At 39.4% G+C, this 25,860-nt stretch overlaps 1 protein-coding gene across 1 annotated transcript; it reads right to left on the reverse strand.

The window, feature by feature from the left end:
* Positions 1 to 11,199: 11,199 nt before the first annotated feature.
* On the reverse strand, positions 11,200 to 25,116 carry LOC135463640 (squalene synthase-like). Its single transcript, XM_064741004.1, has 8 exons — positions 24,755 to 25,116; positions 24,033 to 24,130; positions 23,308 to 23,491; positions 20,374 to 20,502; positions 18,783 to 18,974; positions 16,565 to 16,741; positions 14,422 to 14,574; positions 11,200 to 13,021 (listed from the first exon to the last, which is right to left on the reverse strand). Exons 1-8 carry the CDS (start codon positions 24,851 to 24,853, stop codon positions 12,800 to 12,802), a joined length of 1,254 nt encoding a protein of 417 aa, XP_064597074.1. The 5' UTR covers positions 24,854 to 25,116; the 3' UTR covers positions 11,200 to 12,799.
* Between the last annotated feature and the right edge of the window lie 744 nt (positions 25,117 to 25,860).

Here is a 25,860-nt window from a genome sequence, read left to right on the forward strand (position 1 = left end):
TCATACTTAGGTTTTGATCGGAATAAGCGATATTCCACTTTTTATGACCAACAGGATTTTGCAAATAGAGTTAACAGATGGTGGAAGATTGGTTTGGTGCGGGATTCAGCTTTTCTCGCAGTATCTCGACAGATCGGCGATGGTCAAGCCTACATTGCCTCCAAGAATCTCTGAGTCATATGAAGTAATGTTATCACCTGTAAATTTGTAATCGCAACAGGGAAGGGGAATCCCCAGTGATAATGAAACAAGGCTATAATCTACTTATACACACAGCTTAACATGGCATTCTTCTCTGGATAGATGAGTAAAGTCTGTAATCAAAATACCTGCCTCAAATGTGCCTTTTGACTTTCAGGCAAAATACATTTACTATGCCAATCAGTGTTGATTCTGGGACTTGACCAAAGTCTATAAGCTACATGTAAGAAAGGGTATAAGTAAGCTAGCATAAGGGACAAATGGAAATACCTGTAGTAGTGTATTTCACCTAAGTTTTGGCCTGTACTTTCAGAAGCACATACATTAAAGGCGTTAAAATGATACTTTTGAAACGAAGACTTAATCAAAGTTCATGAAAAACTCTCAGTTGGACGAACAAGGTTGAGGAATGGATCAGGTTAGAGCAATTAAAATGTGTCACTTGAGAAAAGCTAAACTTTAGGTGAAATATGATAATTAGTAATGCCTCTATCAGTACTTAAGGTTTAAACTTGCTTTATTTATGTTGTATACATTTAGTTTTTTTTTAGCAGAAACAAGCCGCTGTGTTATAGTCACTCACAGTCATCCGTCGGTCTGTCAGTCAGATTTTTGAAATCTTACATTTTAACATGGGCCATTTTGACTTAATGGGGGATCAGGAAGCAATTCCACAAAGCCACTTCTGACTTAAGTCAACCTTCAAAACCTTGTCAGAATGCTTAATATTTGGTACTGCAAGTTGACATTTTAGCAGGTTTGTTTCCAGATAAAATTCAGGAGGTGCTCAAAATTTGAATCTTTACAACCCAAAAATAAGCTACAAAATGGTATTTTAAATTTTTAACTTGAGGTCAGAAATGGCTTTGTGGAATTGGCCCCTGCATGGAGACAAGATGGCATTGAATTCTGGCAGAGTATTGCATCTATTGCTAACTTGCTCCTGTGAAGCATACTGGTGGAGAAGTGCCTAGAAGTGTGGGAAGATTAGCTCTGTATATGTACATGTATCATATAACATGTACCCGTGTCCATCTAGGTGTCCATGCAGGTGTCACAAGGTGTCTACTTTAAGCACACTACTTAATTGCCAGGTATTGAAGTTTATCCCGGCCACGGTTATTAAAGTACCTAAAAACATTGCCTGTTTTAATAATTATGGAAGTCAGTTTTATGAGTACTGGCTTTGGTGAGACTTTTCAGCTGGTGTCACATGTCCAGCTTGTTTAAGGTGTGTTATCCGAGACTGTAGTCTGGCATAGAACAACGAGTTTAAGGTGTGTTATCCGAGATTGTTGTCTGGCACAGACCATCTAGTTTAAGCTGTTATGCGTGACTGTACTGTGGCATAGACCGTCTAGTTTAAGCTGTGTTATGAGAGACTGTATTCTGGCATAGACCAGGTGATTCAGCTGTTTTGTGTGTGACTACAGGATAAAATGAAGACCTATCTCATTGAGGCTGTGTTATTTGAGACTAGTATAACATGTTGATCATCTCATTTACATGTCAGCTGTGTTATGTGAGACTACAGGGTAATGTGTAGACCATCTCATTTAAGCTGTGTTATGCAAGACTGTACTCTGGCATGGACCATCTAGTTTAAGCTGTGTTATGAGAGACTGTTGTCTGGCATAGACCATTTGATTCAGCTGTTTTGTGTGGGACTACAGTATAAAATAAAGACCTGTCTCATTGAAGCTGTGTTATGTGAGACTAGTACAAGATGTAGAACATCCCCTTTACATGTAAGCTGTGTTATGTTGGACTACAGTGTAACATGTAGACCATCTCATTTAAGCTGTCCTACCCTATTTTTTCTAATTTTTAGGACAGATATAAGTAATGCTGAAAGCAAAGAATTACATTTTTCTTTGCTTTTTGGGGAAGCAAAGATATAAATATGTTGGTCATTAGATGTACTAACCATGTGAAAAAAAGAAACTAAATATTCCTGTTACAATTACATGAACATTGGCTAAAAAGTGCAGACCAGGTGACCCAAAATTAGAAGAATTAAGCTAAATTAGAAGTACTTTAAGCTATAGCATAATATGCACAGCATTTGGTTTAAACTGTGTTATCATTTGGTTTAACCTGTGTTATCATTTGGTTTAACCTGTGTTATCATTTGTTTTAAGCTGTGTTATACGAGACTGCTGTACAACATTTAAAGTCTTGTCTAGACCGTGTTATGGCTTTATGAATGTGTGATCATAAAGCTGGGGTATTTCCGGTAGCGTGTATGAAGGCAGTCTTTAGTTATTTTGTGAAGTTGAGAAAGTCACAAATAAGCTGGGTTGAGGATGATTTTACCATGGTACTTTAGTCATGTTAATCACAGACACAGGCCACTGACATGTACAGTTTGTTAACATAAGTACTTAGCCCCATCAGAGTCATGTGTACATTATACGTACACATTATGCTTTTATGATGTACCATCAATGCTACCCTACTTAAAATGGTTGCCAACGGCTATATGCTGAAGTAGTTTACAAATATTTTGACCACGAACTGTTGAACACGATCTGCTGTGGGTTTTTGTGCTGAGACATGTTTTTGTTTTAACCTTTTAACTGTATGAACAGGGTTCCAATAACACACGTTTGTTATTGCTATAGAAGCTGAAGATGTCTGCTTTGGGGCCAGAAACATGTATACTTACCATTGCCATGGATATGCCTGTTGGCCCAGTGCCAGAAACATGCATGTTTGCCATTGCCATGGACACCTGCTGGCCCAGAGCCAAGAAGATGCATATTTGCCATTGCCATGGACACCAGTTGGCTCAGTGCCAAGGACATACATGTTTGCCATTTTCATGGTTTAAACATGGGAAAGTAAATATCTTTACTTTCCCAAAACTGTTGGCCCAGTGCCAGGAACCTGCATGTTTTTCATTGCTATGTATACGTGTCTGGCGTGGTGCCAAGAATATGCATGTTTGCCATTGTCATGGACACCTGTTGGTTCAGTGCCAAGAACATGCATATTTGCCATTGCCATGGACACCTGCTGGCCCAGTGCCAAGAACATGCATGTTTTTCATTGTCATTGCTCATGTTTGGCCCAGTAGAAAGGACATACATGGTTACCATTGCCAAGGATATATGTACAAGTGTTCACTCTTTGACAGTTAAAAAAAAAACAGTGTACTAGCACGTGTTACCAAACAATTGACACTATCTAATATTGGATATGGTAAACTTAAATACAGAAGTAGTAAACTCAGTGTGACTTTTATTTATACTGTAGACTTGTTAAGACAGATGTGTAATTTGTGGACACAGTGGATTGTTGTGTAACCCGAGTATCACTCCGTAGCTTCAACGTTATTCGATCTAAACATAGAAGTATGGCCTGAAGGATTTAGAACACAGTAAGGAGACAAGCTCCAGAGAGCACATGGGAGATTTCTTAATACGGGGAAGAGACATATCCAAATATCCATGCTTCCTCAGTGGTAATTTTATTGCTCGGTCTCACCTTGTTTTGCTGTTGTTTTAAACGACCACAGCCAGAAATTTGATAGGTTGATAACTAATGTCATACTACAAAGGCAGGCTTTTTTTTCTCACAGGATTTTTATTTTCTTCATGTTTTAGACCAGAAGATAGTTTGTCATGACCCATACCTGTTTATGTCGTACGTTGAAGCACCAGACTGAAAACAGTGGACTGAGCCTCAGGCTAGTATGTTACCGACCTGTTTTTTGAGTAAACTGGACTTTTTGGTTGTGCTTAGTAAATATACTCAGAACTCAGGGTTCTCAAGAAAAGGGTCACTTTAAATGTCTCATATTTCTTTGCTATCTTTTTCTCCACCTTGTTTGAGAAAATAAAAATTTCTGTTGTTTCATGCCTCTTTCATGTATCCTGAATTTTTCAACAGGTTTGCTTGTCAGTTCAGATCTTTTTTTTTTAGGTTTCTAGTCCGATATTATTTTCACGTGTAGTTTTTACACTTTTACAATATAGATGCTTTTGATCAATCCCGTCAGCATTACCCTTAAAGTTTGAATAATATCTTTCATTAAAGCAGAACATATTTTGAACTGCACAATTCTTTATGTAAGTAACCCCAGACTTGTCCAATTCAAGTTTGCTGATATAATTAGCATGTGGTCAAGTTTGTTTGTTTGATTAGTATGGTCGAGTTTGCTGGTCTAATTAGCATGGTCAAGTGTGCTGGCCTGAATAGCATGGCCGAGTTTCCTGGTCTAATTAAATGTATTATGGGCAAGCATATCATCAGCTTGCTGATCTTATTTAAGATTTTGGTCAAGGTTGTTGATCTAATTAGCACATGGTTAAATTGTCTGTTTTGGCCAGCCAATTGCTTTTAACATTAATATTAAAGCAAATATAGATAAGAGAATATCAATACCGTTTATTTTCACTTTTTTTTCACAATTTTAAATGTGCCACAAAAAATATGAAATATGGTTGTCTTTTCCGACCAGACCTAAGCGATTTGATGTCACATCACTTTCTTCATTAGAATTTCCCTTACATATCTATAAATTAACAAGGCATTTTCTGTAAAATTATGAGCTTTCTCAGCATAATTTTAATGGGTTTTTAGGCTCTCAAAGTAATGTGAAAAAAAAAAAATTGCTTTTGTGGAATTTCTTGGTAAGAAAAAATGTAAAAAAAAAAAAGACAACACACACAAACAAAAAATAATTAGTTCTGTGCTTAATTTACTTTCATTAGAATCACACATTATTTGTGACCTGATGTACATTTCAAGGTATGGTTTTGTGAGATTCTAGTTGTGCAATTAACCCTCATCATTTTAGCGTCTGCCAAAGAATTAGGGGCCTCTGTGGCTCAGTTGATTAGAGCGCTAGTACAGCGTGATAACCCAGGAGCCTCTCACCAATGCAGTCGCTGTGAGTTCAAGTCCAGCTCATGCTGGCTTCCTCTCCTGCTATACATGGGAAAGTCTGCAGCATCCTGCGGATGGTCGTGGGTTTCCCCCAGGCTCTAACCGGTTTCCTCCCACCATAATGCTGGCGGCTGTCGTGAAAGTGAAATATTCTTGAGTACAGCGTAAAACACCCATCAAATAAATAAATCAAAGATCATTAATTAGTCATGAGTAATCAATTAATTTGGAATTACCTGTATGAAGCATGTAATTTACACATTACTGTAGGATTAATTTACCTGAAAGGTGCCTGTTCTTTACCCATTAATTTAGGATTACATGTATGATGTATGCACTTTGCACATAGATGCAGGATGAAGCATTTTACCTGTATAATGTGCGCACATTATCAAAGGATGAATTTACTTGTATAATGCCTAGACCTCGCACATTATCAAAGGATGAATTTACCTGTATAATACCTGTACCTTGAACATCGTATAATGATGAATTTACCTGTGTAATGCCTGTATACCTGGAACATTATCAAATGATGAATTTACCTGTACAATGCCTCTACCTTGCACATTATCAAAGGATGAACTTACCTGTTTAATGCCTGTACCTTGAACATTATCTTAGGATGAATTTACTTGTACAATACACATTATCAAAGGATGAATTTACCTGTATAATGCCTGTACTTTACACATTATTAAAGGATGAATTTACCTGTATGGCACATGTATGTTACACATTATCAAAGGAAGAATTTACCTGTATGGCACATGTTACACATTATCAAAGGAAGAATTTACCTGTATAATGCCTGTACTTTTCACTTTATCAAAGGATGAATTTATGTGTATAATGCTTGTAATTTATACTATAACAATACTTTGCGTGAGATATTTGGTCATAATATCAGGTTACCCAATGTAATGTTAGGACATGCATATATAGGCCTGTGTAGCCTGTAATATTTGAGGCAATTTTTATATATTTTGTATTGGTTTGTGTAATATTTGTGAATGATAATATATATATACATCGTTTGTCAGTTACTCTGAAAATTTAGTGTTACTTGTCTTCTTTGAGGGTGCTGCTTGTACTTTCTGTGGGTGTTGCTTGTCCTTTCTATAGGTGTTACGTCCTTTCTGTGGGTGTTACATGTCCTTCCTGTAGGCGTTACATGTCCTTTCTGTGGCCATTGCTTGTCCTTTCTGTGGGCATTACATGTCCTTTCAGTAAGTGTTACTTGTCCTTTCTGTGGGCATTACGTGTCCTTTCTGTGGCCATTGCTTGTCCTTTCTGTAAGTGCTACTTGTCCTTTCTGTGGGTGTTACATGTCCTTTCTGTGGGCATTACTTGTCCTTTCTGTAAGTGTTCTTTGACGGTGCTGCTTGTACTTTCTGTGGGTGTTATATATCCTTCCTGTGGGTGTTACATTCCTTCCTGTGGGCGTTACATGTCCTTTCTGTGGCCATTGCTTGTCCTTTCTGTGGGCATTACATGTCCTTTCAGTAAGTGTTACTTGTCCTTTCTGTGGGTGTTATATGTCCTTCCTGTGGGTGTTACATGTCCTTCCTGTGGGTGTTACATGTCCTTTCTGTGGCCATTGCTTGTCCTTTCTGTGGGCATTACATGTCCTTTCAGTAAGTGTTACTTGTCCTTTCTGTGGGCATTACGTGTCCTTTCTGTGGCCATTGCTTGTCCTTTCTGTAAGTGCTACTTGTCCTTTCTGTGGGTGTTACATGTCCTTTCTGTGGGCATTACTTGTCCTTTCTGTAAGTGTTCTTTGACGGTGCTGCTTGTACTTTCTGTGGGTGTTATATATCCTTCCTGTGGGTGTTACATTCCTTCCTGTGGGGCGTTACATGTCCTTTCTGTGGCCATTGCTTGTCCTTTCTGTGGGCATTACATGTCCTTTCAGTAAGTGTTACTTGTCCTTTCTGTGGGTGTTATATGTCCTTCCTGTGGGTGTTACATGTCCTTCCTGTGGGTGTTACATGTCCTTTCTGTGGGTGTTGCTTGTCCCTTCTGTGGGTGTTGCATGTCCTTTCAGTAAGTGTTACTTGTCCTTTCTGTGGGTGTTATATGTCCTTCCTGTGGGCGTTACTTGTCCTTTCTGTAAGCGTTACTTGTCCTTTCTGTAAGCGTTACTTGCCCTTCCTGTGGGTGTTACTTGTCCTTTCTGTAGGTGTTACTTGTCCCTTTCTGTGGGTGTTGCTTGTCCTTTCTGTGGGTGTTTGCTTGTCCCTTCTGTGGGTGTTGCTTGTCCTTTTCTGTAGTGTTACTTGTCCTTTCTGTGGGTGTTGCTTGTCCTTTCTGTGGGCATTGCTTGTCCTTTCTGTAAGTGTTACTTGTCCTTTCTGTGGGTGTTACATGTCCTTTCTGTAAGCATTACTTGTCCTTTCTGTAAGTGTTACCTGTCCTTTCTGTGGGCGTTACTTGTCCTTTCTGTAAGTGTTACTTGCCCTTTCTGTGGGTGTAGCATGTCCTTTCTGTAAGCGTTACTTGTCCTTTCTGTGGGTGTTGCTTGTCCTTTCTGTGGGTGTTGCTTTTCCCTTCTGTAGGTGTTACTTGTCCTTTCTGTGGGTGTTATATGTCCTTCCTGTGGGCGTTACATGTCCTTTCTGTGGGCATTGCTTGTCCTTTCTGTAAGTGTTACTTGTCCTTTCTGTGGGTGTTACATGTCCTTTCTGTAAGTGTTACTTGCCCTTTCTGTGGGTGTAGCATGTCCTTTCTGTAAGCATTACTTGTCCTTTCTGTAAGTGTTACCTGTCCTTTCTGTGGGCGTTACTTGTCCCTTTCTGTAAGTGTTACTTGTCCTTTCTGTGGGGCATTACTTGTCCTTTCTGTGGGCGTTACTTGTCCTTTCTGTGGGCGTTACTTGTCCTTTCTGTAAGTGTTCTTTGAGGGTGCTGCTTGTACTTTCTGTGGGTGTTGCTTGTCCTTTCTGTAAGTGTTACTTGCCCTTTCTGTGGGTGTAGCATGTCCTTTCTGTAAGCATTACTTGTCCTTTCTGTAAGTGTTACCTGTCCTTTCTGTGGGCGTTACTTGTCCTTTCTGTAAGTGTTACTTGTCCTTTCTGTGGGCATTACTTGTCCTTTCTGTGGGCGTTACTTGTCCTTTCTGTGGGCGTTACTTGTCCTTTCTGTAAGTGTTACTTGCCCTTTCTGTGGGCGTTACTTGTCCTTTCTGTAAGCGTTACTTGTCCTTTCTGTGGGTGTAGCATGTCCTTTCTGTGGGTGTTACTTGCCCTTTCTGTGGGTGTTACTTGTCCTTTCTGTGGGTGTTACTTGCCCTTTCTGTGGGTGTTACTTGTCCTTTCTGTGGGCGTTACTTGTCCTTTCTGTAAGCATTACTTGTCCTTTCTGTGGGTGTTACTTGCCCTTTGTGTGGGTGTTACTTGTCCTTTCCGTGGGTGTTGCTTGTCCTTTCTGTGGGCATTGCTTGTCCTTTCTGTGGGTGTTGCTTGTCTTTTCTGTGGGTGTTGCTTGTCCCTTTCTGTGGGTGTTGCTTGCCCTTTCTGTGGGCGTTACTTGTCCTTTCTGTGGGCGTTACTTGTACTTTCTGTGGGTGTTGCTTGTACTTTCTGTGGGTGTAGCATGTCCTTTCTGTAAGTGTTACTTGTCCTTTCTGTGGGTGTTGCTTGTCGTTTATGGGTGTTGCTTGTCCTTTCTGTAAGTGTTCCTTGTCCTTTCTGTAAGTGTTCCTTGTCCTTTCTGTGGGCATTGCTTGTCCTTTCTGTAAGTGTTACTTGTCCTTTCTGTGGGCATTGCTTGTCCTTTCTGTGGGTGTTACTTGTCCTTTCTGTGGGCATTGCTTGTCCTTTCTGTAAGTGTTACTTGTCCTTTCTGTGGGCATTGCTTGTCCTTTCTGTAAGTGTTACTTGTCCTTTCTGTGGGCATTGCTTGTCCTTTCTGTAAGTGTTCCTTGTCCTTTCTGTGGGCATTGCTTGTCCTTTCTGTAAGTGTTACTTGTCCTTTCTGTGGGCATTGCTTGTCCTTTCTGTAAGTGTTACTTGTCCTTTTCTGTGGGCATTGCTTGTCCTTTCTGTAAGTGTTACTTGTCCTTTCTGTGGGCACTACTTGTCCTTTCTGTGGGCGTTACTTGTCCTTTCTGCAAGTGTTGCTTTGTCCTTTCTGTAAGTGTTACTTGTCCTTTCCGTGGGTGTTGCTTGTCCTTTCTGTATGCGTTACGAGAGCAGAGCCCAATGGTCATGTTGGATGACCACAAGAGAGCAAAATAATGAATTTAACTGAACAAACATGTCATGGTAAATTTGATTGTTTAAAGTAATGCTCAAGACTTTTTCACTTGCACAATGGTGGACAATTTTATGGGGAGAGGAAACCACCAACCTACTGGCAAACTTTCCCACGTCACATACAGTTATGCATACCATATTGTGGTGGAAGCTGCCTTAATTCACCCCTGAACAATTTACATTGGAGAAAGTATAGTTTTCAAAAAAATGAAGAAAGAAATTTTAAAAAAATTTTTAGCAGGCAGAAATTAGCACTAGGTCGTTGTTCAAATGTTGAATTTTGTGCTAGCACCACAATTGTTATTAGAGTTTCGAATATTGTGCTAGCACCAGATTCGTTGTTCAGATCTCAAATAACATGCTGGAGGTACAGAAGTTAGCAGGGCATTCGTTTTTTCGTTATTTGTTTTATTGGTGTTTTACGCCATACTCAAGAATATTTCACTTATATGAGGGTGGCCAGCATTATGCTGTGTGTGAAACCCATGACCATCCACAGGTTGCTGGCAGCCCTTTCATTAGTTAAATAACAACAACTGTGCTAGCAAGACATTCATTGCCTGATTCTAGAATTATGTGCTGGCAGTACAGTATTTAGTATTCAACCTGTTTGTTTTAATTCGAATAATGAATATCATGCCAGTAGTGTGCTTTTCTACGGTATGTTGCTGTCACAGTATTCAAAACAAGAAGCTTGCTCGAAGTTTGTGGCTCAACGTTGTTTGCGATTTGGTTAGACAATAATGTGCCACCCAGAGTGTAAGAAGTTCACACAAATATGGTTCTAGCACATTTTTCGATATTCCGGCCTTGATTAACGTTGTTGGCCTAGCATGCCAGAATGTTTTTTGTCATTCGCATCTGAAATAAAATCTTATGGTACATATGGTGCAAACTGGCTTTTTGGTAATGGGATCTGAAATAGGACATTTTGGTAAATATCACGAATATGGTGCTGGCGAGGTTTTCATAATCTGGGCTTCAGTAACGTGTTGGCTCTAATATTGTGATAATACGTTTACAATGTAAATATTTTCGGTAATGTGCTGGCTTGAAAAATGGTGCACCATGTTTTTCATTATTTGGGGCTTCAGTAACATGTTGGGCTCGAATATTGTGATAATACGTTTTACAATGTAAATATTTTCAGTAATGTGCTGGCTTGAATATGGTGCCACCATGTTTTTCATTATTTGGTGCTTCAATACCATGCTGGCTCGAATATTGTGCTAGTTCAAGCCAGCATGTTATTGATGCCCTGAATACAGAAAAACATGGTCGTACCATATTCAAGCCAGCATATTATCGAAAATATTTACAATGTAAAAAGTATCCATTATTGTTCGAATAACCAGAAATGAATATGAATATGAATTCTACATTGCGACGTGTTGTTCAAATTCGAATATGATAGCACCATATCAGAGATAGCATCTTACTGGAGGCAGTTCAAATGGTGAACATGATGCTAAATTCTGTACCTCCAGCAGATAATTTATGATCCGAAAGTTGACTCTGGTGCTAACACGACATTCGTTACGCAAATAACGGAAAACGAATATGGAGCTAAATTCTATGCTGACAGCATATTATTCGAGGTTCGAAGGTTCAAATAATGAATATTACACCAGCACGATAACGAGAAACAAATCTGGTGCTAACTTCCAGTCCTCAAAATTTTTTTTCACATTTGAAGCACACTTTATGTTTCCTAATAACCCTTCTATTTTATGCATATTTTCCGTCAGTGCAATGGAATATTTGGACAGGACGTCATCGATGGACGTACTGGGAACCAGTTTATTGCTCACAATTCATGCTCTCCCCTAAAGTTGTTTTGACAGCTATCACCATTGGCATGATCACAGTAGGCTATTTAATTTCCAGATTGCCCTCGGGGGAAACCCGCCGTATAAAGCCATTTTTACACCCAAAGAAGAAAGCCAAGAAGCTTTATGGTACTTTTGCATGTCAGGCCACATCCTGAACTCCATATTTATTTTGCATATCCATTAACCGTGTTTTGTGTCGCCTAGCGATCAAAAGGAAAGCACATTTAACATTTGGCCAAGCCTGTTCCCTCCAGGTTTTTGAGAATGATACAAGCAACTTTGGTTTTGACTTTAGACTTGGTTTTAATTACTATTCTTATCACCATCTAAATAAATTAACTGACTATCAAGGGGAGATAACTGCAACTTTTGAGATTAACTTGTATTATCATCATACATGTACATCAAAAAAACAACAACAACAAAAAGGAGAAAATGACATGATTCAACTGTTAGCCAACCAACCACAAAATATACACATCACCGGGTACATAAATAATTTAGGATCACAAATAAATATCCTTGGTAAATAGTTATTTGAGTAAACAGCTCTAAAGGATGCTTGTACAGGTATTACTTCACGGAGAATTGATTGATTGATAAACTTTATCAAGTGAGGTATAAAACTGATGGCAATGGTGAGAGCTCATAATGTAAATCACCTTGTCAGGTAAGGATAGTACACCAGAAAAAAAATAAACATATGACATTATTAATTTAATCTTTTCAGGTGGTAAATTTGGACAAAGAACCTACCCCATTCTGGCACGACGTTATAACACGATATTACAGCAGATTGATGATATTCGACCTCATGCACATCTGGGCTCTTCTCTCACAAAATTGTGAATGTCAAGAAAAGCTGCTTTTTGAACTGAGGCAGTCAAGCATAGTTTTGTGTTAACTCTCATGTTATTTAGGCAATGTTTTCACATTGTTTTGGCATGAGTTAAACATGCAGATGTCTGCAGTCTTGATTACGCTAGGACTGGGATATGTCAATATGTTTCACAATATATTTAATGTCATGAATACTGACTGGCACAATCTGGAAACATACGAATGCTGAAATAATCAAGCTGGGAATAAGATACTGACTTTGGTGATCAAATGCTGTCATAGACTTGGAGCTGGCAAACTACAAACTACATTAAGAAAAAAAAAAAACAACAAAAAAAAAATTTAATACAAGTATTAACAACATTGTCCTTCCTGTAAGGTACTTGTACTCTAGAAACTTATGGCTTACATAATGCAATTTATGGGGTTTTTTTTGGGACAGTCCACAAAACTATTAAAGATTTCAAAATTTTTCCACTTAAAATTTTAAACCTTCCATAAAGAAAACAATGTTGTGAATGAGTGTGAAATACTGTACACTCTATTTGGTCTTCATGCTGTGCTAAATTCACAGTTTTCGCACTTTTAACACTGTCCAGGTCACTGTGTTCAGTTTTCACACGGTGTCAAATTCAATGCATTCAGTTTTCACACGGTGTCAAAATCAATGCATTCAGTTTCCCACTCAATGTATTCAGTTGTCACAGTGTCAAATTCACTGCATTCAGGTTTCACAATGAGTTGAATCCACTGTATTCAGTTTCTCCTTGGAATGGAATCAGTTGTCAGAGTTATCATTTGAGTAAGAGTAAAGAGTTGCCACGCTGGCCCAGTACTTCCAGAGTATTGCAGAGACCAGCATAGCGCAGGACACGTACAAAGGGGGGTAAATACTGACAGTGGTGTACGAATGCGACGTCTGCGTCATCTGGAGGGCCTGGGTGCACACTGATCGCGTCTTTTCGGTCGCACGACCACTACCTGGTATTCTCTTGTTTATCTAAGAAACAAAAATTATTATAACATGTACGCCATGCATGCGTTTCGAATAATTGAATGAATGAATGAATCATTTGTTTGGTTTTTTACGCCCTACTCAAGAATATTTCACTTATACGACGACATGAATGAATGAATGAATGAATGAATAAAATGAATGAATGAATGCCTCTACTCAAGTATCATGCCGAAGACACCAGACATGACACTCCACTCAGTCTCCTTATACTGACACCAGGCTAACCCATTCTGGTGTCGTTTCCACACAGCCATTTCTGACTGAAGCCAAACTTTAAACCGCCATACTGAAGCTTATTTTTGGGCTTTGGGATTTGTTAACCTCGTCAATTTCACCTCGAGACAACTGAGGTGCATCAAAATCTATACATTCAGAAGAAGTTTTAAGTTTTGACTTAAGTCAGAAACAGCTTTGTGGAATCGGCAAAGGGGCCAGTTTCATGAAGCTCACTTTGCAAAGTTTGCCCTTAACTACCATGGTGACATATGTTGTAAAGATATAAAGTGCACTTAGCTAAGGGCAACTTAACACTAAGTATGCTTCATGTAACTGACCCCTGTTTCTTTACTCTAACCTCTCAGTGCTGAGCGCCAAGCAAGGCAGCAACAAGTACCATTTTTAAAGTCTCTGGTATTACCTGACCCAGTTTGATCCTGGGTTGCGTTTCGAGATATAACGTCACAACAACAGTGGACTCTACAGCATGGTATGTTCAATCTCCCAATGTTAACATGGGGTGGTAGATTTATTTAGAATATCGACTTATCTAAATTCTTTCCTTGGGCGGGGTTGGGTGTCAAATACCCAAATAATATAGTGAAACTGAGCTGGTAGTTTTGTCTTATCATAACCACTGCTAAATTCATTTATTTTAGTTTATGTAAATTGTTGATAAATACCATACTCAATAATCTTTCACTTCTATAAATATATAAAGTCATTTTTTTTTTTCGGAATGGAGGAATCCCCAGTTCTAGAGGTAAATCAGTGAACTTTGAAAAGTTACAGAGAATATTTCTCACGTGTGACATACAGATATGCACACCATACTGCTTATCTTCAACAAAAGTTAAACTGAGCAAAAAGCCTTCACACAAGTATGATCGGTCGATTTGTCACCAAGGGTGCGTTCCATTTGTGGATCTAAGCACCACTGGTTCAGTGGCCACAGGAGGACACAGTGTGACATTCCAATGTTTCTGAAGACACTTCAAGTCTCGGGAGATGACTGTGGTGGCACCACTGGTCTTCTCCACTAGCCAATCGAGCGACATGTCAGTGCCTACTACCTCCTCCAATGTCCACGGGGGAACGAATGGAACACAGTACAAGATGGCAAAAGCAGCGAAAGCAGGGGAATCTACAAATTGCGTGATAGTCACCTGGTTCAGAAAGTAAGCAAAGATCGCTTTTACGCTGTCCAGGGAAGTCGCCTCCATCATCATACGGACGGCTTCACCTTTACGAATCTTCACCACACCTGTAAACACACCTGGGTTGTCATAGCAACGCTCCAAGGTGGCTATTGCCATAACCTGTAAGGCAAAAATAGATCAAAGAAAAAAGGCAATTATCACTTGTACAATGGAAAGAAGAATAACAGACAATGCCATGAAGAAAACATTCCAATTGTTATCAGTATACTCAGGATCGTCTTGTTTCAAACCCCTCCTAAGTAAAGCATTTTAATGGGTGTATTGGTGAGAATCTCCATAGGCCCAATATAGAGGCAAGAAAAAAAAGTAAGGAAATTACCGCAAGTAGTTTCTTAACAAAATACAGGGTGTGTTATGGTCAAATATTAACTTCCTTTCGAAGCGTTTTCTTCACTGTTTTGTTGGGATTTATGTGTTATGATTATGCATTGAATAAAAATTTTGATTTTCCTCGGGGTCGTGCTTTCATTTATTATTCATTTATTTTCATGTCATGACAGGTTATCGAATGCTCTAGCACTATTTTGAGGATCGTGACGGTAAATGCCACATACCAGTCGGTATCTTGATTTCTTGTGATAGCGCATGTAGCGAAAAGATTTACACCATGTAATGTAGCCCACATTCATGTATTTAACAGCTCCTAATGATATTTAGGCCTACCTTGACCCCAGTGCTATAGACAAGGGGCGTGCAGGCGTAAATGCGCTTAAAAGCTAGGTGATACGCTTCTAACATTAAAACAGAGCATACTGAATACGCTTGACAATTTGTATGTACACTTAAATTGCTGAAAGCTACATAGTACATGCGAGATTTAAAGCAAACAGTCCTGTTCGAAATTGAAAGCAGACCTCCATGATAGTTCATGCGCAGGACGCTCTCCACGATGTGTTAGTTTTCAGGAACTGAAGGTTACAGCAAAGGCTCATGTGCCACGACCCACGGTCGTGTGTTCACGACCCAGTGTGTTTGCCATGAAAAAAATGTAGCAAGGGCTCAAGAAAATGGACATTTCAGTTACTGTACAGCAAGTTCTGCTACTGTACTGCATTAAATCATCCTAATATTGCTCCCAATGTATGGTTTTAATTCTACACCGATCCTCAGTTATTTGTGCTATGTTAAAGTGTCAACAAAGATCCAGTCTCTAAAATGAACATGAGTCCATGATTTCTGAGAGGAGAAGCTAATGCAATGACATACAATAATCACGAGAACAGCTAGTGTTCAGAAACACTTCACACTTATAATGTATACTGCCAAAAAATAAAGCATAATACATTTTTGTCTTTTAACATTTTGATCATGTTTTGATCTCAAAACTGCAGTTGTTTGTGTATACATAAATCTTTCGACAGGTAAAAAAAAAATTGCCAGTCACATTAGGCATGTTACTGTAGAATGAAATAATACTGCAACGCCTGCTATCAAAACAAAATGAAATGGTAAAGTTGTCCGTGAGTGAGTTATTGGAATAAACCCAGTAGGCCTACAGCTAGGTTGAGATGTACCAAATTAAATAAATGTAGGTCTATGAGCTTCATTCAGATTCACTCCTCTTCAGAAAGAGTTGAAATAATTAATTTATTCTAGAATGTTATGACAAGTCGTTATTCTGGACAATCAACATGTACATACATATACTTGTAGTTCTATATGTAACTACAAGAATCTCTGTACCGGTAGGTGTATGTAGGCCTATATATATATATGGACATGTATGTCTTTTGATTTTCTCAATCCCCTTAACGAACTTCACACTCTGCCCCCCCATCCACACAAGTCCATTTTACATTCAAATAAAGGTTATGGAATATTAATTTTGGTGGTGAAACTTACACTTACCTAGTAGGATATCAATCTACCTTCCAAACAAACTTAAATGTACCTTTCTACGGATAAAATAACCCTCTTAAAATCAGACAAAATGAGTCACCATGTAGAAATTTTGCGGGTAAACTTTTGATTATAATTTGCATCTACGAAATTGACTTCCTCTCTAAAAACTCAGTTATATCCAAATATTACATCTTTTCCTGTTGGATTTTATATTAAATAATGCATGTATAATGCTGGTAATATGTACCTGAGGAATGGCACAGAAGTTGAAGATGGACTGGTTTTTCAGGCGAGACATGTATGTCATGAGATCGGGCACCAGTTCCAACGTATTTGTAATAAGCTCGTTAAGACACAATACTGCATCAACACGCTTTTCCGGCTTGGCCAGATCCGACAGCTTACTGGCATACTTTCCCCATGCCTAAAAAGAAATCAGCATTGTTGATATTTATATATTTATTTGATTGGTGTTTTACGCCATACTCAAGAATACTTTCACTTACAAACGGTGGCCAGCATTATGGTTGGCAGAAACCAGGCAGAGCCTTGGGGAACTGGTGACCATCCGCCGGTTGCTGGCAGGCCTTCTTACTGTACGGCCGGCGAGGAAGCCAGCATGAGCTGGACTCCCAGTGACCGTACTAGTGAGAGGCTACTGAGTCATTGTGCCGCGCTGCCCCACCTTCTTTATAATCTGCTCAGCATTTGCAGGATAGAGGTTGAACGATCATTTGTGAATAGTTCCTTTAGGAAAAAGAAAACAATAAAATGAAGTATGTTTCAGATGTAAGACAACTAAGAACTGTTCAAGTAAATAGTTTCATTTACTTTCCTTAAAAAATGCTTCCAACCAAGTAAACTTGTTCAAAACTACCAAGTTCTACAATTGTTCGTATTGAACCAGAGGGTGTAAGTGAGTGAATGAAGGAGTGATTGGGGTTTAACGTCGTACTTAACAATCTTTCAGTCATATGACAACAAAGGAATCCTTACAGTGCATGTAATGTACCTCCTTGTTACAGGGCGGATTTCCACCGCTCTTTTATATAGTGCTGCTTCACTAAGACGACTTACCAAAGGCAAGTAGGCCGCCCGCCCGGGCCTTTATACTGATACGGGTCAACCAGTCATTGCACTATCCCCTTCATGCTGAACACTTTTAGGTGTGACTCGAGCCAGGATTGATCCTGGATCTACCGCTCCCGAAGCGGAGGGTGTAAGTGACAATCACGTAGATATCTGTTGTATGAACAAGCTCGTTTCAAGGTCCGTTCCAAGAATGTATTCATAAATATGTGTATATAATATGCATTTTTAATAACAAAATCTATCAGTCCATGTAAGTTAAGTGGCGAAAACATGATGTGACGTTATTGGTCCAAATACCGTCAGCAAAGTCCACCGCAGAATCCAAATTTGTAGGCTCAAAAAGTTCTAAAAAAATTAACTGAACCTGTTCTTTGGACACTGTTTAATGGTCTTTCATCTGATACACACCTCACCTTACTGTTTTCTTTGTCTTTCACATGAAAATCATGAATTCCATGACCCCTTTATTGATTTAACACCATGCTCCTGAAGTTTTTAATGCCATGCTCCTGAAGTTTTTAATGCCATGCTCCTGAACGAGCGAGTGTTTGGGGTTTAACGTCGTACTAAACAATTTTTTGTCATATGATGAAGGAATCCTTAGAGTGCATGTAATGTGCCGCTCTTTTATCTAGCGCTGCTTCACTGCGACACCTTACCAAAGGCAAGTAAGCCGCCCTGCCCGAGCCATTATACTGATACAGGTTCACCAATTGTTGCACTATCCCCTTCATGCTGAGCCCATGCTCCTGAAGTTTTTAGTTACATGAGTAAGGTTTATAGGTGTGGGAGCAGCCAGCGAATGCTTTAACAATCTGAGCTAGAGAAGCTTCCATCAACTGGCTGAAACTGATCTAGAACAAACACCTGCACCCACCTGTATGTACTATAAATCTTCAACCTTTTCAACCACATTTTTTAGTGCACTTTATGAATACAATTATTATGAAATGACATGAAACATGATTTGTTTGTGTCATTAAAGATGTTATTAGCTGATTTTATATTGGTTACATGATTCACACTCCTTTCTTCAGACGACTGTAAAGAATTTATAATGACATATCAAACCAAACCAAAAACATTAATAAATAAATAAATAAATAATCATTTCCAAGGAAACTGTTCAGTTGTGTTATATCTAACATAGTGTAATTCTTCCATTTTTTGTGACATCTGGTATGCTCCCATTTAGCCAATAAACGTGTAACAACAATACAGTTTCTCTTTCATCACATGCTTCGTCCAACTAACCAATATGCACTTCTTAAGTTTTCCAAAAAAAACGTTCAGAAAATGTAATTTTGTCTTTCAGTTCAAGTAGCATCTGTGCTAAAGAAATGCATTAAGTATTGGGAACTGAGATAACTCACAGCTTTGGGCCAGAATTCTCTCCCTTCCACAGAGTCCTCTAGATAGTCCCTGATGATGTTTGTTTTCTGTAGGAACAGCCCCATGTTGTTTGCTAGCCTCTGATCCTGTCCCACAATGCTACCTTCAAGCCCTGAGGCTGAGAACAGCTGTGACAGGCCAATACCCACCAGACCCGCCACATAGTGACAGTACTGATCACAGAAACAGAAAGTCAACAATCTTAAAAAATACATGATAAACTGTACGGTAAAAAATATAGCATGATTTTAAGGAAAATGAGATATATATATAAATATGTGAATTATATATATGCATATATGCAAAAACAAATTTCCGAACAACTCCTCTATTTCATGCATATTTTCCATCACTTTTCAGAAATATTGGGCAACGACGTCATCAAAGCAGTACCACCTCAGTGCCTCGATTAGGGCTCTCCCCCGACCTCCCCCAAACAAAGTTGTTATGACGGCTTCCACCACTGATGTCCCCACAGAAGACTGCTTAGTTCCCGGACTGACCTCTAGGGCCTTAGGAATACTGCAGTTAATACGGCCATTTTTATGTACCAAGAAGGAAGTCTGCCAGCAACCTGTGGATGGTGAAGAGTTCCCCTGGGGTCTGCCCAGTTTCCTCCACCACAATGCTGGCTGCTGTCGTATAAGTGAAATATTCTTGACTACGGAGTAAAACATCAATCAAATAAATAAATGTACCAAGAAGGAAGCTGAAGCTTTTTTTTGTACTTCATGTTGGCCCACCTCATATAATCCACTTTAAGAAATAAAAACCAAGCATTTCATTTTTCCTTTAAATTAGAGTTTCGGAATACAAAGAATATGCCTGCCACTGCTTACTGATTGGTTGCTAAGACTTCCACCCTGGGCTCAAGAATTTTTCACCGACATGAGGACAGTTAGGTTTATGGGTGGAAGAAAATAGTGGCTGGAGTACCTTCACCACTTTTTGAATTGCCAGGTACCTGTCAATCCTCTTGACAGCCAAAACCAAAACAAAATGTCGTTTTTAACCAGAGAATAGTGTTTTAACAAGAAGTAGTCTTTTGAACTGGAAACCAGCTTTTTAACCACAAACCAGGGAAACACATTTTAACCTGAATTTTCATCAGAATGATACAACACACGGACACAAGTTTATCGGACTGGTGAAAACATCAAAATTCTAGTCATTTCTAGCCAGAAACCAGATCTTCACTCAAACAAAAGCTTTTTAAAGAAAAAAATAGTAATACAGTTTTCAACATGAAAAACAGGCCCAGAATGATGTATTGATTTTAAGCTTCTAAAAAAGTCAAAATTTTAATCAGTAAGTTTGGTATTGCCTTTCCTTTATTGAGCTGAAATTTGTTCCACAAAAACTTACCCAGAATTTACCTTGTCAAGTAGTAATCTGACCTTGTTACATCAGAAATAACAATTTTAAGGCAATTTGAAATACTGACATCAGATATTGCTTTGAGATCCCGGGGCCAGGAGTCTATCTGATAAGTGAAAATCTAATATCTTGGGATTTTATCTTGAATGAATTTCACACCAGAAACCAGCTTTTAACCCTTAATGTTCGACTGACCTCATTCCATTCCTCCATGGATCCGACTCCCTTGTCCAAGAACACAGTCATCCCTTTGCCCATCCTCTTGGTGATGTCTTCAATGACCACCTGATAGTGTCTGGCTAACTCAAGGAACTCGTGTGTAATCTGGGCAGAGGAAAATGACAATATACTCTTTAGTTCTTGTTCCTCACACAGAGCAGTGGGGGACACAGTAGGTTGGGGTGGGGATGGGTTGGGGGGGGGGGAAGAGTTGAGTGTAGCGATTCGTAGTGAACTATGACCACCGGATAGCATCTGCTACGACACATGAGTTTCTGCTCAGAGGAGTGAGTGAGTGAGTGAGTGAGTGCTTGGGGTTTAACATCGTATCTAACAATTTTTCAGTCATATGACGACAAAGGAATTCTTAGATTGCATGTAACGTGCCTCCTTGTTGCAGGACCAATTTCCACCACTCTTTTATCTAGTGCTGGTTCACTAAGGCGCCTTACTGAAGGCAAGCAAGCCGCCTTGCCCGAGCCCTTATACTGATACGGGTCAACCAGACCCACTGAGCTTGGATCTACCGCTCTCAAAGGGGACGCTCTACCAACTGTGATATCTGGGCCGGTCTGCTCAGAGAAATGCTATGACAAAAATACCACCCACCCAGAGCTTGTAAGGCCATTTCTTTTTGTGTGTTTGTTTGGGGCCGGAGGGAGGGGGGGGGGGGGGAACCAACCCAATCAGAAAAAAATAGGGATCGGTAGCAAAATGTTTTTTTTCTCTAACTCATGAAGAAGATAGGGACTGTAAAGAAATTAACATTGGGAGAAAAATAACAAAGAAATTCCATCAAAAATTCCAAAAAAAAAATTTAGCTTGAGGTTTGGTTGATGTGGTTAACCCAATGATCACATTTTTAACTATGGCCTCACACAGTGCCTATTCCTCCAATCTTTTTTTATACATTTTTTGGTGTATCTCTCCACCTGTTCTGTTATTGTACTTTTTTTTTGTCAAGCGACAAATGTTTTCACTGCTGAGAAATGTGTTTTTCTACACACACGTATATAGCTCAAATAATGCAAGTGACAGCTTGTACTTGTACCTATATATACATATATATATATATATATATATATATATATACACTACAATAATCCAGAACAGAGCTTGCTTCCTACACGTATGTAATACCTGCTGTTACAGGTCATGTATTCGTGTTGCACATCTACAAAAAGTGGGGGCCTCCATGCAGGAGATGTTAAGCATGCCAGCAGCGCGGCGCAACGAACCAGAAGCCACTCATCAATGCAGCCGTTCTGAGTTCAAGTCCAGTTCATGGTGGCTTCCTCTCTTGCCACAAGTGGGAAGGTCTGGCAGCAACCTGTGGATGGTCCTGGGTTTCCCCCAGGTTCTGCCCGCTTCCCTCAAATCGTATAAGTGAAAAATTCTTTATTGAACAAACTGTGCTTTCCTCAGGCCGTCTTTAAAAGGATTTTACCTATGTGTAAGATTACATACTGATCAGCCGTATTCAAACGTTTGTTTATACTGAAACATCCTCCAGAATTCTTCCACATCAAGAGTAATTTACCTTTTAATGAGATATTTAAAATAAAAAAATTAACAAAGAAGAAAGAACAAAACAAAACATGAATCCCTACTGACCTCCTCTGATTTCCCAGACAATAGTAAGTTGTATGATACAAACAATTTTTAAATTTATTGAGGGGCCTCCGTGGCTCAGTTCGTTAGAGCGCTAGTGCTGCGTAATGACTCAGGAGTCTCTCACCAATGCGGTCGCTGTGAGTTCAAGTCCAGCTCATACTGGCTTCCTCTCCAGGCATACTTGGGAAGGTCTGCAGCAACCTGCAAATGGTTGTGGGTTTCCCCCAGGCTCTGCTCTTTTTACACCCACTATAATGCTGTCCGCTGTCGTATAAGTGAAATATTCTTGAATATGGCGTAAAGATACCCCTAAGAGGCCATTCCCCTAAGAGACGCAGAGGCCATGCCCAAAATAGACTCAGAGGCCATGCCCATAAGAGATTCAGAGGCCACACACATCAGAGAGGTCATGCCCCTAAGAGACTCAGAGGCCATACCCATCAGAGAGACGTCATGCCCCAAAGAGATTCGGAGGCCCTACCCATAAGAGAGTCAGAGGCCCTACCCAAAAGAGGCTCAGAAGCCGTGCCCCTAAGAGGCTCAGAGGCCATGCCCATAAGACTCAGAGGCCAAACCCATAAGAGGCTCAGAGGCCATACCCAGAAGACTCAAGAGGCCATACCCATAAGAGACTCAGAGGCCATGCTCCTAAGAGGCTCAGAGACCGTGCCCCTAAGAGGCTCAGATGTCATGCCCATAAGACTCAGAGGCCAAACCCGTAAGAGGCTCAGAGGCCATACCCAGAAGACTCAAGAGGCCATACCCATAAGAGGCTCAAAGGCCATGCCTATAAGGCTCAGAGACCATGCCCATAAGACTTCAGTGGCCATACCTATCAGAGACTCAGTCATGCCCATATCAGACTCAGAGGTCAAGCCCATAATACTCAGAGGCAATGCCCAAAGAGGCTCAGAGATCTTACCTAGAATTTTACCAGGGCTTTGGTAATAGTTTGTCAAATATTGATGGTTTACTTTGTGCTCGATGCGATATTGAATATTAAATGAGAAATTCTTGGAAAGTTTTACTTATTTTATTTATCTGATTGGTGTTCTACGCCATACTAAACAATATTTCACATATAGATGACGACGGCGTGCTTTAATATGGTGTGAGGAAACAAGGCAGGGAAACCAATAACCTTCTGCAGGTTGCCGCAAGACTTTCCACGTACGACTGGAGAGGAAGTAAGCAGGAGCTGGACTTGATCTCACAGCGACAGCATTGGTTCCTGCAAATACCTAGTTCAACCCCAATCAAATAAACAAATCTTTCAACTTGAGCGGAGGGACTTACGGTAGGGAAATCTTCCAGAACCATTCGATCTTTCTCTTTGCTCTCAGTGAAATTCCAGCTTCTGTCGTAGAGATTTTTGTGAAAGTTCATAAGCATGGGCACTTTCACTTTCACGGGTATCGTCATGTCATCTTCTACTGTATCCAGAGCCCTCAGTACCAGGTAAAATATACACACAGCATGCCTGCAAAATGAACAGGGACAACATCAAATACAATGTTATTACAGTAATTTGTCAGTCTATTCACAAGTTTGCTAGATGTTTATTCCTGCATATTCGTCAGGCTTTTCACTAGTTTGCAAGAAGTTTATTCCTGCATATTTGTCAGTCTTTTCACAAGTTTGCAAGATGTTTTATTCCTGCATATTTGTCAGTCTTTTCACAGGTTTGCAAGATGTTTATTCCTGCATATTTGTAGGTCTTTTCACAAGTTTGATAGATGTTTATTCTTGCATATTCAGAGGCCATTATTCTGTGTGGACAGATAAAAGTATACCTTTTGCAAAGCCTAAATTTAGCCAATCCAACCAATGTAGTTTCATCTCCAAAATCAAATAAAAAACGTGCATAACTTTCGATGAAAAGTGAAAAGTTTGAGAAATTAGAGTAGCTCTTTATTCCCACAAACCCATCTTTGAAGTAAATACACAAAAATAAATTCCAACATATAATAAGTACTTTACAGTATTTCAATTTTTGAAATTCTTCCCAAAATCATCCTCACCTGAGGTCGCCTTCCAGAGCTTGAATTACAGCAGCAAAACTCCGACTTGTTTTATTTAAGTAATCATAGCACTTTTGTAAAGTCTTCGACATCTTGTCCTTAAAAAAAAAAACAACAACAAAAAGTCAAGGCAACAAAGAAAACTTGCACCCATAGTGAACAAGACATGTTCAACATGGAATATATAAGCTATCTTTTTCAAATTGGTTTTATGTGTGATAGACGTAAAAAAAAAAAAAAAAAAAAAAAAAAAAATCAATCATGCAGAAAGCTTGTAACAGCTACATGTACATGTATATAAAGAAACACTTTCCTGAACAAACTGAACAACGGAGAGGCGTATTTAAATTTGTTGTTAAAATTCAATAAGCTTCACGGCTGGATACATTCGAGAGGATTTATGTATAAGATAAAGGACAGAGTTGACTACTTTTTCATATGTTCACAAGGTTTACTGATAAAATTATACTTTTTGCGAAGCGCTGAAACTGGCCATTCCCACTAATGTAGTTTTGTTTACAAAATCAAATTATTTGATTTACTTATTAGATTGGTGTTTTATGCTGTACTCAGCCAGCATCCATAACGGCTCCAGTCCAATATCGCAATTCGTTATTGATAGGCTACACAGTATCTAGCGCTGGGTAGATTTCAAAATGTTTCCCCTATTTCAGAAGAAAGACAGCGAACTATAAGCAACACATTCTCTACCCAGTACTTACATAGTCATTCTTCGGCATAGTTTTCGAATATCCGCCAAGTTTAAATTTGAGCAAAGCCACAACTTCGTCAGGGTGGGCGAAAGACTTTAGAAGATCCATGGCAGTGGTAACCGGTATCGGTAATGAGTATATCAGTACGACTCGAAATGTTGCTGTCCAAATGTTACAACAACAGCGGCACGTTGAAAAGGCCTGTTTGCGCTTGATAAAGCCAATCTACGTTGCCAGTTTTACATCGGAGTGAATATATACATAGTTTCACACAGCTGTCACTTGTCGTAACTAATGCGAATACATCCCGATTGGATGCGGCATGCCATTTCTCTGTTTTCTTTACATCCTCTCTCCACATGACTTATCTGCCGGGATGTCGCACGAGCGCTTGTATCTTGTCACACGCAAGGCGATTGGCAGAGCTGGCAACAGCTGACAGTTCGTCCCACCAATCAATTCACGCGATACAGCAGCCAACCTGTATGGCCGTGTCAAAACTAAACATGCTAAAAGTTGATATTTAATAATACGTGTAATATTTTCTTGTCTTTTCTTCTGTGTCCTAAGGCAAGTAGTTTCAGTATTTATTATCTAATTATATTGTACAAAGCAGTTCTACTACAATATTTGCATAAGATCCAGTGATATTCATAGTTTTGCGGTGATATTTTGGCTTCTCTTATCCAATCATCAGCATACTTTTTGGTCAGGTGACAAAAGCACGGAAGGTGAAAACAAAGCGAAATTAACCCAGACGTGATAGGCATTTAACAAGATTTTTGCATAAAAAATGTTATAGAGAAGGTAAGGAATTCTTTTTAGAAAAGTCATTAGAATGTGTCGAGCATTTATGACAATTTCAATGTCCTGTAGTACTTTAAACTTAGGAATGGGCAAAAATCGGCATTTCGCCCATTGAGCTCCACGTTATTTCAATAATTCACCTCGTGCTCCTTGCAAGGAAATGGGTGACCTCATGCCTAGGCCTATAGATACGATATTCATGACACTGTGTTTTATAGTTCTGACTTAACTCCCATTGGAACTATAAAATAAACACTTAGGCTTGAACCATGGGAACCAAAAGTGAATGGAATTAAACCACTGTACAT

The sequence above is a fragment of the Liolophura sinensis genome, chromosome 3 (assembly GCF_032854445.1).
Source record: "Liolophura sinensis isolate JHLJ2023 chromosome 3, CUHK_Ljap_v2, whole genome shotgun sequence".
NCBI classification, from domain to species: Eukaryota; Metazoa; Mollusca; class Polyplacophora; order Chitonida; family Chitonidae; genus Liolophura; species Liolophura sinensis.

Coding starts and splice junctions, on each gene's coding strand:
- LOC135463640 (XM_064741004.1), bottom strand. CDS start 24,853: ATGGATCTTCTAAAGTCTTTCGCCCACCCTGACGAAGTTGTGGCTTTG. Junction 18,975..20,373: donor CCATGGAGGAATGGAATGAG/GTCAGTCGAACA, acceptor TTCTGTGATCAG/TACTGTCACTATGTGGCGGG. Junction 13,022..14,421: donor TTGCTTACTTTCTGAACCAG/GTGACTATCACG, acceptor TTTGTTTCTTAG/ATAAACAAGAGAATACCAGG.